The 15,714-nt window shown below is 30.1% G+C and overlaps 2 protein-coding genes across 2 annotated transcripts; both read left to right on the top strand.

Moving 5' to 3' along the window:
* Positions 1-4,488: 4,488 nt before the first annotated feature.
* On the top strand, positions 4,489-6,369 carry LOC128183241 (protein draper-like). The gene is made up of 4 exons (XM_052852189.1): positions 4,489-4,658; positions 4,952-5,013; positions 5,104-5,241; positions 5,669-6,369. Exons 1-4 carry the CDS (start codon positions 4,579-4,581, stop codon positions 5,836-5,838), a joined length of 450 nt encoding a protein of 149 aa, XP_052708149.1. The 5' UTR covers positions 4,489-4,578; the 3' UTR covers positions 5,839-6,369.
* Positions 6,370-9,436: 3,067 nt separating this feature from the next.
* On the top strand, positions 9,437-12,885 carry LOC128183246 (multiple epidermal growth factor-like domains protein 10). The gene is made up of 5 exons (XM_052852193.1): positions 9,437-9,549; positions 11,659-11,723; positions 11,807-11,947; positions 12,144-12,281; positions 12,695-12,885. Exons 1-5 carry the CDS (start codon positions 9,482-9,484, stop codon positions 12,862-12,864), a joined length of 582 nt encoding a protein of 193 aa, XP_052708153.1. The 5' UTR covers positions 9,437-9,481; the 3' UTR covers positions 12,865-12,885.
* The last annotated feature ends 2,829 nt before the right edge of the window (positions 12,886-15,714 follow it).

The raw sequence follows: 15,714 nt of genomic DNA, 5'->3' as shown, positions 1-15,714 counted from the left end.
TAGTGACCGCCAAGACCTTTAATAAGAGGGACTTTAAGGGGTTTTTTCTCAAATTATTCACGGCGTAATATCCTACATTTCAAACATCGGCTGATACAGTAGTGCATGTATAGATATAAATATGGGCCGGGATTCATAAAGATTTTAAGATTTTTTTTTAAACTGCACGTAATGCACTTAGTGCTAAATAAATTTTTAGCTAAGGAAGGAGTGCTCTCTTTACGGGACCTACTTCTTATACATGTACTAAGAAATTTATGAAATTTTGACACAGATCAACCGATCATATAACCAAACGATTTAATCAGTCTAATCAAATTTGATTCTCTTAATTTCGCATCAAGGTCAGGTCAAGTTCACTACTTTTTTTCTAAACTTAAAGGATGATAAAAATAAATATAGTTATCTGCAGTCATTTAGATATCTGTTTAAGATATTAAATTTCTATAATTCAATGAAATGATGTAATATCAGAATGTCTATCAGCTAATACTACTAAATTGGAAAAATATTTAAACTAAAATCAATATTGCTTAGCCCGCATTACCTGTATTTTTTCTTTAAGTTTATAGATTTTGTTTTTATCTTTTATGCTTCCAATATCAAAATATTCCTGATTTTTACATATTATGAAGATATTATATAAAGATATAAATTCGCAGAAACGGTACTGTATTGACCATTTAATAAGAGAAAAAATCCGATTCTGAATTGCAAAAACATGTAATTATTCTTATGCCAATGTTCCGCCAAAAACATATTCTGTTTTAGATTCTATACTTTGATTACCATTTCTATGTCAAGTTGTATGATAGTAAAAAAATGATTTTTTATTTTATTTTTATCTTGATTTTATGATGTAAACAAATTTACGTTTGACAAGTCGTAAACCAGAAAAGACTCCTTACATAAGGAAAAGAACAAATTCATAAAAATACTCAGCATCGTTCTTAACTTAGTATTGATATTAAGTTCGGCGTCATAGTAACAAAGAGCGCTCTTTTGGAAAGGAGGTCAATTTTGTTATGTTACGCACCACTGCAGACGGGTGTAAACAAAGTCGTTTGGCAGTGTCAAAGTGAAAGGGAAACAGACAAGTATTCCTTTTAAAGGAATTATTGGCATGTAATATTGTATCATTGGTCAGATCTGTTAATGTAATGCAAAACATTATTTATGGTAAGTGCAATAAACATGATATAAAAGCTATATTGCACCATTTTGTTGATTTCTAAAATTTAGCGAGGCATGAATAAACTTTTAGTGGGCGAATGGTGTTTCCAAGTAATATTTCTACGCATGTACAGTCAGTTCAAGCATATCTTTTTCAACATACAACAAAGCATAGCATAGCATAGCATTGAAATCTCATACCATAGCATTGGAATCTCATACCATAGCATACAATCTCACAGAATCTCATTCGTAATAGCATAGCATTCAACATGATTTTTAAATTGGTTTTAAATGTTTTTATTTGAAATAATAAATGTTCACAATGCTTATTGGTAATAAATTTTGGCTTCTTATCATTTTACTTCGAAATATGTGGAACTCTTATGTGTATGGAGGCGTTTTTGATTAAATTTCATATTAGCATAGCATAGCATACCATATCATTAGGCCCTTCATTTCAATTTCTCATAGCATAGCATACAAATCTCATAGTATTGCATTAAAATGACTGTAACTAAATAAATGTTTACTCTCAAATCAATCGCATTGGAATAACGTTTTGAGTAATCTACATGCAATTAAAGGTTTACATGAAGCTGTCATTCCATAGTAAATAAAGTAGTACAAGGCACAATGCGTGCGCAAGTAGCAATATTTGCCGGAAGCCTCATATGGACACCACTGTGAGCCAAAAAGGGAGCAAAACTGGAACGGACGAATTTATTGCATAAGCATTGCTTGTTGATGATTATAAACATATTATACTGGGAAAATTTAGTCATGCGCTAACGTCGATATAAAGACTAAAGCATGGAGTGAGGTAGCACAGAAGTTGGGCCCGAGGGGAGTAGGGCCCAGCAGGACACCCGCTGAAGTAAAGCAAAAATGGCCCAACATCTTTTCAAACCTCAGAAGCGAAATATCGAACTTTTGAAGGACAGTTTCTGGCACAGGTCAGTTGGTCATTGTTCTCAACAGTGCTATAAATTTGATCGGTTATATAAAGCTTACAGTAGATTTAACGTACGTTCCAAACTATTTTACTAAGCCTTACATTTGTTAGAATGACAAATGATCATAAATATATTCCAAATTGCTTAATTTGCATTCCAAACAGAGCAAACGTTCTTATAAATCTGAGTGGCAGTTGTATCTCATTCAACTTTCAAGATCAAGGTAAATCTCCCTATGGCTCTTTTGCAATATGTACATTTTCATAATGGTCATATAGTGTTAATGCATTCAATGTTTAAAAATCGCTTTCTTTACTTTTTCTGATACTGAACATAAACTGACTGCATATAAAAAAAAGCAAAAGCCGTCTATCATAATTTCACATTTCATGTCTCCCAATACAAGGATTTGAATTCAGGGCGGGGTCAAAACACTCATATAGTGCTTAGGGCAGGGTGTGGCCAAAATGGTCATTTAGTTTTAGTGTATATAATGTTTAAAATTCAGAATAAAAACTGACTGCATATTTAGAAAAAAACATTAAGCAATCATCTTTGATAATTTTTCATATCATCTTCATGTTAAGCAAGGGTTATGGCTTGGAAGGGGGTATATATTTGTCTTATTATTTTTTTCTGCTCAGGAATTTCAATGAAATAAATGAGTAAATGCACATTCACATATTTAGAAAATAGAGAGAATGAAGCGGTTTCTCAAAGTTAATATATCGTGAAAGCACAAAAAGTCTACAGGGGGGGGGGGGGGGGGGGAAACAGTTATATTCCCGTGTTTCTTCATAATGTTATCGTCATTTGCTTGGTCATATTTAGTAACTAATGAATATAATGTACTAATGTAAGATATATCATAAAAAGAGTTATGCAATTTTCTTTTTTTCATTTGAAACAAAACCAGTTCTTGAACTTTCTAAATAAACAAATAGATTTGTTAATAATAATTTATAAAAGTAACAATTAGATAACCCAAATCACTGATAAGCAGTACCTGTAGAATGGTTTTGTATAAATGCCAGATGGTGAATTCAAATCCTGGAAAAGGAGAAGTAAGTAACTCATGATGGTTGTTAAGCTGTTTTTGTTTGTTTATTTTTTTGTTTGCTTTAATGCCCACAGGTAGAGTTACTGTCCGCCCTGGGGGATAGGAGGTTGTTATAAATAACACATGCATACCAGCTACCTTGTATTAGTTTATCTATGAAAACATATACACATTAAATCTATCTTGAAAGTTAACAAATATGGGAACATTATTTTCTATCAGAGAATTGCACCTTTTCAATATCAGGTTATGCACTGTATAATGATCTTTAAGTTTTTCGCTAAAAGTATTTGTTTTCTAGTCCTCTCTTAAACGATTTCAGGCAGGGGGCGGTCGTCATTATAATATTATGATTTTTCGGTGAAAATCTCCTCCGTAATTGAACTTAATTCAATGCGTATATGAGACTCCTTGACAAGTTTGTGTATAAGCTTTCCATGGTACTCAGGTGACCGTTAAGACCCCTCTTGTTACTTCAATGTTATTATTCAAAGAAACATATATGTAAGTAGAGATCGTTTTTTTGTGAGTAGGTTGATAAAATCATGACAAGACAATGATCTCGAAATTACCTTATTGTATCCGTTATAAATATGGCGAACCTTTTCAACTTAAAATACATTGGATTGAAAGCACACATGTTGTCATATAATTGTATCTGTTTTTTAAGCCATCCACTAGTCTGGTCACTTCCGACTGGTAAAAATCGTCCATCCATATAGGAATTAATTTTTGTTTATCTTTTGTTTCTCTCTAAATATTTTTATCAATGCAGCTTAACTTTGTTGTAGCTGGTTTTATCTTGAGATTTTCGGATATGCTCTTATTGGTATATGTGATTCCTGTTTTATGATACATGTCCATGTTATTTTTATTGGAGATAAGACATACAGTGGTACCTCTTGATAGAGTAGCTGAATAGAAATGTGATAGAATCGCTTTATGTACATCGAAATAAAGCCCTGCCGGTCTCTGGTAAGTTGACTGAATGACAGAAATTATTTCTGTGTACGGTTATTTATTGATAACATTTGATCAATGAATTTTGGTGGAACTGGAGATATCGAGTTGTTGAGTTATGATACGTGCTAGTAATTTTTAGTTAAACTGATTAAACTGTTGATTTAAAGTTTGTTCATGATTTATAAATGTGTAGTCTTTGAAATAAAAAAAAGTGTTCAATAACAAAGCGATATAGACATAATGACGTGCTAAGTGAACCTCATTGTCATGTTCCTCTCCACCGGAAAGAGACAATTAATATTTTTTCACGAGAAAAAGTCAGTGTAGTATGTCTATCAGACGGGAAGTAGACTCTACAAGCTAAATTACTTTAAATATAACTCGTGATGAACATTTTATTTAATACATTTGATAAGAATTCTCAATATGTATAGAGACAGTATGGACATAACCATGATTATATTCATTTTTTACCTTGGATTGTCCAATTCAAAGTTTTGTGAAAGGTAATGTTATTTTATTATCATCTTGTTTTCTGTCTTGCTATATGTCTGTGAAAAACAGTTATATAATTTAATATAAAAAATACGCACATTTCATTTAACCGAATTAGCATTAATGTGTTTCTTTTTTTATTTTTATGCAAATATCACTTGTATTTCATGACATTATAATTGCATTTGACATGTAATGTACATAATCACAACTGTTTATCTAAACGATCAATATATTACGTTTGGTTTTATACGCTGTCGAGTTTTCTAACATATAAAATAAAGTGAAAAATAATTTCATTAAGATCCGGAGTTCTGGAATGCTGTCTTGGATATATTTGGAACAAGATAGAGAACAGATGTATTCGTAAGTTTAAAATCAAAAGGACTTTGGCCGTTCATTAATTATTTGTATGTATTTTTGCCGGTGCTCATCGTTATTTGTTTTAATGGACAGCATGTGGCAAAGGCTATATTGGTCAAAACTGTGGTAATCCTTGCCCTTCTCCGTATTATGGTCAGGAATGTATGTCAATGTGCAACTGTGCTGATATCCAGTATTGTAACCACGTTCATGGATGTATAAAACCACAAGGTAAATGTCTCGAAATAATATGTTTCCTCCTTTATACATACAATAATGGTTTCACTAATTGTGGTGGACATTAATTTTTGTGGAAAAAATTAAAATCACAGTTTTAAGGATCAGTTTTAAAGAAGCTTAGCCGATAATTTGAACGATATATATTTTATTAGAAATTGCACTTCAAAATTCACTGACATCTAATTCCGTGGATCAATTCAAAAACGAGATTCATGAAAGCTGTATTCTACATATATTGATGAAAACACAGTATTAAAAATAGTACATGTATACATTTCGTAATTTCAACATTTCGTCCATCATGCGCTAAAACATTTTGCACTGCGTAATTTCATCGTCGTTCTGTAATTTCAAAATAATCTTTTTTTCTTCTTAATTGACATAATAAACAAACACTTCCAAAATATTCATTTTGCAGGAGATGCCTGTCAAAATCCAATGCTAAAGCCAGAGGAACACATGAATACCACGTCTCTTATGTGGACTGTTATAGTTTGTCTGTTTGTCATATCTATAACTTTTTTCAGTACATACTTGTACCTCAAACTCAGAAAGAAACCAAACGTAATTGTGTCAGAGACTTTGTAAAGCTAATACATTGGTTTTTTTTACAGTTATGATTAATGGTGTATTTTCCATTAATTTTATCTTAATATATTTGCAAATAAAAGCAATAATTGTGGTCAAAGAAAAAGGAAACATCTCAGGTTTTAAATACCATCAACATACGTTTTCCGCATTATTTGACAACAAGTTTTCCGCTATTGTTTTATTGGGAAACGAACATTTCCTCCTTTCTATTAAAGTTAAGAGAGTATGTTTGTTATTTCAGTGATATATCTTGACATTCGTATACCTCTCCTTGTACCCATTACAATTTTGGAGGGGTGGTGGTTTAAAACAAATTATATTTGTATAATTATAAAATTCGTTTTTCCAACGGTGTTCTGACTGAAAAACATTAAATGCATGCTTGCTCAAGAACCATTTTTATCTAGGATGTGTATAATTACATGTATATTAACAAAATTCTTTCTTATTGATAATGACAAGCCATCGTTTAAATGATCGGACTGTAAAAAAGCTATTGATTTCTTGAATTTAGTGTGCTGTGTATCAACCACCAAAAATAAATAAATGAATAAACAAGTCACTGGCATATTATGCAATAAACTGTATAGTTAATACCAGCAAAAAATAAAACGAACGAAATTAAGGAAGGTTGTTAATTACGTATATGCGTAGCTGTACAGTTTTTCTTAAAATATCGTCAATATAAAGATAAACGAATTTTGTAATCTTGCTGATTAAGGAGATTATTTTTCTATGATAATGATGCAATGACTGGCATAAAATACAATCATATAAAACAAATTTGTGATAGTAACATTCAATATCAATAGAAGTTCATAAAAAAAGCATTTGAATTAATTAAACAACCTAAAATGAATATCAAAGAAAATAGTATACAGTGTGTACTGAAGGTTTTACTCTTAAAAATGATTCAGTAGCGCACAGTGGGGCACAGTGCTTATCAGTGCTATGTACAGCGGCGTACAGTCGGATACAGTGGAAGTGAGTAGTGGGGTACAGTGCTGTTCAGTAGAATTGTATAAAAGCGTGCATTGGGGTACAGTGGAAGTCAATAAAATGTACAGTGAGGTACAGACAATGTACAGAATATGTCAGCCAATGTACAAAAGATGTCAGCCAATGACAGTCAATTTTTTGTAGTATCAGTAAATTTTGAATTCAGTACTAATTACTACATACAAATATATTTTAAGAAGATTTAGTGTATGACATAAAATTTCACTATTATAATAACAGTTTTGGTAGATATAATGAATAGAAATAAGAACAATATTGAAAAAGCATTACATGTACATGTCCAATGCAACACCCTACACTTTAAAGCAATTCTTGTATAATATGCTAAATATGTATGAAAATATCGGAGATAGATTTTTTTAATGGACAATTCCAACTAGTTTAAAACACATTCTGTATTAAATGTGTGTTCGCTTTGATTCTTTCGGGTAGATTGACGCACCGCTGTAGCACTATTTCGATCATGTATGTATATAGGAAAGATGTGTAAATTACCATAAATTCTGTTGATAAAATATAACGAAAGTCAAACTGGATAAGTGATAATTACTTTGTTTGATGCATTGGTACATTGGGATCTGCACAATAACGTGCGGACTTCTTTTTTTCATTTGACTACTTGAGTGCAGAGCTAGCACGATTGTAAATAAGAGTCACATTTAAGATTAATGTGTAAATACCTGTTTATTAAAAGCAGATTAATTTAAACTTTATATGCACGGCCGGCATCATTATTAAGTTGCACATTTTTGAAATTAATTTGTCAAATCATAATTAAAAATGACTGACATATTGTTAAAAGAGTATAAACCTACCAACCCACCCTCCCCATCTCCGGTTTCACGCTTAGATTACTTAAAATAAACTGTTATTGTTTCAGTAAATATGTTTTAAAATATCAATGTTTTACAAATATATCAATATTTTAAACCAGGTGAAGAGACGCATGTTACCGCCACAGAATCTCCTGGTTTTACCAGATACATCTTCATCATCAAAAGTTTCAAGTAAGATTGAAACTGCTGCAACTAATTGCGAGAAAGGATCAGTAATAATTATTATAATTATCTTTGGGGGGTTTTCCACGTGACCTAACAACTATTATCATTTTCACAGATAGTCACATTTGCACTAGGGAAAAAACAAAACATCATGAACATTCGTCATATTGGTTTGACAAGTATGACAGTGTTGCTAGTGTAATGATTATTGCTGCTGTTCTGATTGTCTCATAATTGGATTTAACTATTTATAGTAAAAAATAAACTGTTTGTCCCATGGAGTTTGCGAACCAATAAGCTGATCTATGAAAATAGATACTGTAAAAAAATTAAATAAAATTCATCATTTCAATGCCAAAATATTATAATTTTTCTTTTTAGCATTTTTGACAAGTTTAATCTTTGTAAACAAAAATCTTCAAAATGTGTGTTGCCAATATAAATGAGTTTTCTGTCAAATAATTATAAACATTCCTGATTGCTTCAGGCGCAGATTTTAATATTAAACTTAATACAACTCCCCACCAAAGCAGTTTGTATGTTTAAACTTAAAGCCATCAAACTCAGCGCAGAAAATATCAAAAGTGGATTAGTATTTTTTAGAGATTTCAAAAATCAACAAAAAGTGATTTCTCTTAATAAAAAAATGACAATAACAAACTGTCAGCAATCTCAAAAATCCATAAAACGAAATACAAATTCAAAGCAGAGCAACAAGGACCTCTAACAAAGATAAAGGTAGGATCAGGTGCTATGGAGGAGTGAGCATCCTCTGCTGACTGGTCACTCCCGCCGTGTGCTCTTTGTCGTAATCGGGGAAAAAACTGAAAACTCCGTAGACAATTAGTTGATTAGTTATGGTCTAACAATTAGTTTGAAAAACGACAGTCAGCATGCGATCCAGTGGAGTATTGTATATGCTGACAAGGTCATTTTATTGACCGTAGAACTTACAAAAAGATGACTTTAAACGAGAGCTAGAACATTTCATAACAAAACACGGAATAACAAACAGATATACTTACTCGGAAAAATAAAATAAGCTTTTGAGTCATGTTGTAGATCAATTTAATTTGTATAGGCAAATTATTGTGAAGTATCTTTTTTCAATGGTTGTTGGGATGGTATTTTGTGGATTTGCCACACGTAATAAAAACGAGTTCGTGTAAAATATACATGACAATGTTGCAACTTTCTTTTGGAATGTTATATTTCGTTGATAATGTGGGGCACCCACGAAAACCCTTCGAAACGTATACATGTATCAGTAAGCCATCCAACATCAATAAATTCAATAAATTATAAAAATCCACTTGAATTGGTATGTTAATCAATAACAATAAGTAAAAACGTAAAAAATGTACTACTTTTGAGATGTAATACGACAAATTATTTACATAATTCATTGATTCAATTTCCTTACAGGTCATTATTTCCTAAACATCTGGTTTTGTAAAAATAAAGTGAAAACGAGGGAAAGTACTAAGTATTTTTGAAGTACATAGCCTTAGTTGTTTCCCGTTTGAACGTGCCATTTACATGCACTTTTTTAAAAACGTTATAATAAGGAAAACGTGAAATATTTGTTCCATATAATTGATCGTGAATTACTGCAAACAATGATTCTGTTATGTTCATTAATATTTTCTTATTGTGGTGTTTCATCTTGTTCGCAGATATGTAAAAGGTAAGTTAGCTTTGATGTTAACTTTGATAACATATTCATACTTTTATGTCAAAATAATAAAATTACAACAATCGACTTGAGTAAGTTTAAATGTACAGACAGATAAAACTTTGTAAAAAAAATTTATAATCAAATTTGAATTCTTGATTTTCGGATCCTAGGCAGAAAAATATTTGGGGCGAGCGAACGATTTAATAACTTTAAAATTAAAATAAAATGAAGTTTGAAAATGTTGAAGCCACATAGAAAAAAATAGAGGCGAGCGATTACATTTTATTTTAAGATGTCATTTTTACCTTGAAATACAAGCAAAAAGAAGTAAAATGTTGATAACTGTATTCGCCATTGTACCAGACCCCTCCTGATCGCTAATTCTATCCACACATACATGCATTAATTACTTGTAAACCTTGCTCACAATTTACCGGAAAATTTTTGGTAAAACCAATGTAAAAAAAATCAATTAAGCACAATCATAGCAAATAAAAAAAACCAAATGAACCAAAAATGTAGCGTGGAACAGAGTGGAAATTTCCGGGTGCAGGATTTATTTTCTAGTATTACTTTTTGGAAAGTCCTTCGGCACGTGCGCACGGATTTGGTGATCAAGAAATCAAATTTGTGTGGCCTAAGCCACAATTCTTATTCCATCTCAACGTATTAGGCTTGCTACTTTTTCATTTGCACGGTGCACTATATTCTCTTATTCTTAGTTTTACAATATTCGTGTAAGTACTTGAATGTTCTTCTTTGTCTAGTTGATTATGTACTTCCTTTATCGTGCAGTTCATTTATCGCTGACGTAAATGTAATGCTAATGAGAATCGTTCAAGAGAATAAAAGCAACCAATACAATTGGTATTCCTAGTCTTCAAATTCAGAACAAAAGTACAGAGATATGATATTTACATCCATATTTATACGTTTAAGCAGATTTCAAATATCAACAAAAAGTGATATCTCTAAACTATACAACTGCACAAGAAAACACGGAACAACATACGGATATAAGTACACGAAAGTCAAATTAAGCTTTTTATTTATACCGTAGGTACATGTATATTGAAATGTGTGAGGGCTAATTTTGTGAATTGCCAATTTTAAAAAGGGCTGTTGTGATGACGGCCCGTGAATTCACCACATACACTATAAACGGGGTCTTGGAAATGATACATGTCAATGTTGCAACTTTCAGTGGAAATGTTATTTCTTGCACAATATGCCCATGAAAACGCTTCAAATTATTTGTAAGACTTTCCACTTAAAAAAAATGATAAAATTTACTAGATTTTGAATTTTACTTTAAAATGTGTTACTTATTAGTGGAAGTGTAAATATCTTGTTTTTAAAGTTGCATTTTTTTCAAACATTAGATTTAATAAATCAGTTATTAAGGTCAAGATCTAGTAAATGAAAGTTGCCTACAGGTTCATAAAATTCAAGATATAGATTTTTTTCATTTTTCATACATGTAACAATAGCTTTGTTTGATATGGTGTACCGGGGCTAAAATGTTTGGTAAACACAATGAACAATCATGTTTTAAACTGTCATTTTCAATGAAATATAAAGGAATTGAGGCACAAATTTAGGAGTTTTGTCAATTGTTTGCTAATAAAATACGTCTAGAATGCCTACAGTCTCCCCAAAAACGGAAATAAAGATGCTTTTGACTCCTCTTTAAAATGTTGTTAAATTGAGTTTCAGGATTACTTTTCTCATGATTTAACAAATAATTTAAGAAATTATTTAAGTTTCTACATAAAGCCTTTTAAGCCATAAAGTACGGGGAAAAACATCTTCAAATCAATGATGACGTCATGATGGTTTTAGCACCGAAAACACACTATGAAATCGTTTACTAGAATTTGACCTTAAGGCATTATTATCCAAATTAATATATTTTATTATTTATATTCATGAATGAATTATGCAGATTGTAAATATTATTTTAATCAATGGGCTTCAACATTTATTCTTAGATACTGCAATCGCATCAAGATATCTATCAAATCTCTTCGACGACATTCCAAATCATATGTTTTGAAATAAAACAGTCATTCATTTAATGAAAGCTTCTTTACAATAAACAACAATTTCTAAATTTAGACATGACGATACAACAAAGTGTTGTCTGGGATATATTTGGAATGAGACTCTTGGAGAATGCTTAGGTACTTACAAGCTTTCTGTTTACTTTTGACATTATTAACATTTTCCATGTTTCTTGATAATGAGCGTTTATTTTATTTTTAAGCCTGCAATGATGGTTTTATTGGGGAAAACTGTAGTGCAACGTGTCCTGAACTATACTATGGTCAAGAATGTCGATTTAAATGCAATTGTACCAAAGATCAATGCAATCATGTAGCTGGATGTTCAAACTCTGTATCAGAAGGTATTTTTTTTATCATAGCTTAACTTTATTATGTTGGTACGATTGGCATTTAATATGATATAGTAATAATAAAAACATATTGACGACATAATCCGGAACCTGTACCGTAAGTTTTAACTCAAACAGACTCTGAAGATTCAATATGTATTTGCATGCATATTCACTGTCGCTCATATCTATTTGTTTTAATGTACAGCATGTGACAAAGGATATATTGGACACAACTGTAGTGACCCTTGTCCTCCTCCATATTATGGTCTGGAATGTGCGTCATTGTGCAACTGTACTGATAACCAGTATTGTAATCATGTACATGGATGTATACAACCACAAGGTAAATGTCACAAAATAATGATCCTTCCCCTTTTTCTACACACTGTAATGATTTCACTTATATTCGTGGGCATTAATTTTTGTGGATAAATCGAAAATCACAGTTTTAAGGATACTTTGCCAATAATTCCAGCAATACATATTTTATTAGAAATTGCATCACAACGTTCACTTACATTTAATTTCGTGAATAAACTCAACAACGAAATCCACGATTTTTTAAATTTTACAATTGTTGATAAAAACCACTATCAAAAGTAGCATAAATTTGTATTTCCAAGTATATTAGAAACATCCGTATATCTCGCTCATGAAATTCTGTTTTTTATTTTATTATTGTTCTGAAAATTCAATATCCATATAGTTTTATATTTAAAGTAATAAACAAAATGTTAAAAAATATTTATCCTGCAGGTGATGCCTGTCAAAAAACAAAGCTAAAACCAGAGAAACACCAAAGTGTCACGTCTCTTATGTGTGCTGCAGTAGTTTGTCTGTTGATCATATCTGTAATTTGTTTCACTTCATATGTGTACATCAGATTCAGAATGAAACAATGTGTAGATTTTCCACAAGCTTTGTAAGAACTAGTCTAATAAAATCGTTTCATATAAAGTAATGTGCATGAGTGTAGTCTTCATTAATACATGTATCTTTTTATATACCTTGTACGTGCACTTGTAAGCAATAAACGTGGTAACGTTAAAAGGACACCTCTCAGGTTTTAAATATCGTAAACAAGCGCTTACCGCTAATGATACATCAGAACAAACACTTAAATTTTGTTCAAAATTAAGATTAAGATGATGTTATAGAACCCGGAATTTTCTAATGTATAATTTTAGATTCATGTGTTAATTTTCACTTTAGTTATTTGTAACTCTAAAAGAGTTCTATATGTAAAATATATTAATATATAGACAATTATACTAGTCAATTGTAAACAATGCACTTGAATGTCTACATAGCTGTTTAACCAATACAACTGGATACTTTGCATGTCATAGCAGATATTACAGCCCATTGCTAGAGCTATTTATTTCTTAAATAGTTTTGTTTCGAAAAAAGAGATGTGAATTATATTTATACATATTATGTTAAGTTATTTAATGTTTAGTTAATTCATAAAGTAAATATACGGACCAAATAATCATATTTTGACCAAATTGGAATGAATATGATGTCATAAATAACCTACTTTTTTCATGTATATACCATGTATAAACCTCTCATTCCAAAAATACCAAACACTATAAAGTCACAAAGAACTTATAACATCATTATTTGTGTTGTTAAATTGTTTCTATGAAAAACATCTTTTTAATGGCACCAAATCGTAATAAATATTTAAACAACGTATATAACAATACGACATAATTATGTAAACTAAGAACAAAATTCTGTTACATTTAATATCAACAACATTTCCATGATATAGGATAAACAAAACAGAAGTGACAAAACACGAGACTTACTTTCAGAATGCTAGAATTTTCAAGTAAGGAAAGGTAAAAAGAGTTTATTTGCCATAAATTAGTCTTCATTTATTAAGGTATCCCACTCCTCAATAGTCGTGTATCAAGAATTTCTTGAGAAGTATATCATTGAAATCTGACGACAAAACATACTTAGAGAATACAAAGATAAAGAGATGTCAGTTTTCAGCCCTCTGATTTATGGCCAATTTAATTTTACCTCTTTGAACCCAAAATGCTATTTCAGCCTGATTGTGATTTCTTGTCAGTATTTTTGATTAAGCAAACTTTTTTCTTGAAGTATTGTTTTTAATAATGCACAATGGTCACATTCAATAGAAGATTACGACAAGAATTTTCACGAATCTGCATAAATTTTTGTGTGACCTTTTTGCACTTAAAATAGACACTTTCTATATTATTTACAATTTAATTTGAATAAAATCATGTTGAATATCAAGAACTTTATAAGATTGATCAGGTTTGCCTAGATAAGTATTCAGCATCATTTTGACATAATAAAACATGGAGGTCAGTGATGTCAAATTTTAGATATATTGCTTCAAAGGTAAAATTTTTGCAAAATTTCGCTAAAAAAATTCAGACAATATATATATATATATATATATATATATATATATATATATATATATATATATATATATATATATATATATATATATATATATATATATATATATATATATATATATATATATATATATATATATATTTATATATATATATATATATATATATATATTGAAACACAATAAAATCCACAGTGGTCGGCGAGTTATAGATAAAAATTAAATAAGAAAACACGAAAAACGTTCAATATAGCTTAAGCGCTTTCATTTTTAAATCTTCAGAAGCTATATAATCATATATATAATTATATAGCTTCTGAAGATTTTAAAATGAAAGCGCTTAAGCTATATTGAACGTTTTTCGTGTTTTCTTATTTAATTTTTATCTATATATATATATATATATATATATATATATATATATGCATGATTTTATGACACACATCTATCATTCTCTCAAAATTTAGTTTTGTACAAGTCACATAGGACCTAAAAAACATGTCACAAACCTATCAGATGTTAAAAATGTTAATATTGAATAAAGTATAATAAAAGAAAAATATATTGAAAATTCATAAAATTGCTTGTATCCAACATCTTAAACTACGCAGTACAGTTAAGGCGGTCAATAAAAATATGGGCAAATTTTTGTGATGAAAACACGTATACTTTAGTTAAACTGGTATGTCCTTTTTAAAATCAATAACAGTCACTCAAATGCAATATATTTCTAAAATATGTATATAACAGTACAATATTTTATGTTCATAGTGGTCACGTGATATGGCAGTCGCATGGTACAAGCAAATGTATTTGTGGTTTTGAGGTCATTTAAAAAATTCAATATTGCAAGGGCATAATCATGTCAAAATTCACAACTGAATTATGAAATAACTTGATGTTATATCGTAGATTTTGAAAAACGGTGCGAACTTTTTAAGATAAGAATATTTGTTAGTAGAAACCGTAATTTATAATGCATATGTTGAATAATTTTGAAGGTCACAGGGTTAATTTCATTAAAAAATAATTAATTTGTAAGATTTTACAAGGATCGTAGAAGTTTTTAAGTTACATAGCATATTTCAAATTCACATGTAAAAGTTTGTCGGGATCAGGTAAGTGTATGCCCTTGCAATTAAGTGATTAATTTAGGTACTCAGATTTTAGATATACGATTTTTTATACAAAACCGAGGTGGCTTCTTTATAGGATGCATACTTTTAACAAAATGAAAATAAGACTATATAGGTAGCATTCTACTAATAACAATTTTAAAAAAATTATTCATTTATACTTTTCCGTTAATTTATGACATTTATTTTTCTTCGCTATAAAACTGCACGATAGCCTTCAATGATTTAACTTA

This window comes from Crassostrea angulata, chromosome 5, assembly GCF_025612915.1.
Source record: "Crassostrea angulata isolate pt1a10 chromosome 5, ASM2561291v2, whole genome shotgun sequence".
In the NCBI taxonomy this organism is placed as follows: domain Eukaryota; kingdom Metazoa; phylum Mollusca; class Bivalvia; order Ostreida; family Ostreidae; genus Magallana; species Magallana angulata.
The sequence above is the reverse complement of the archived record's forward strand: the minus strand, read 5'-3'. Positions and strand labels throughout refer to the sequence as shown.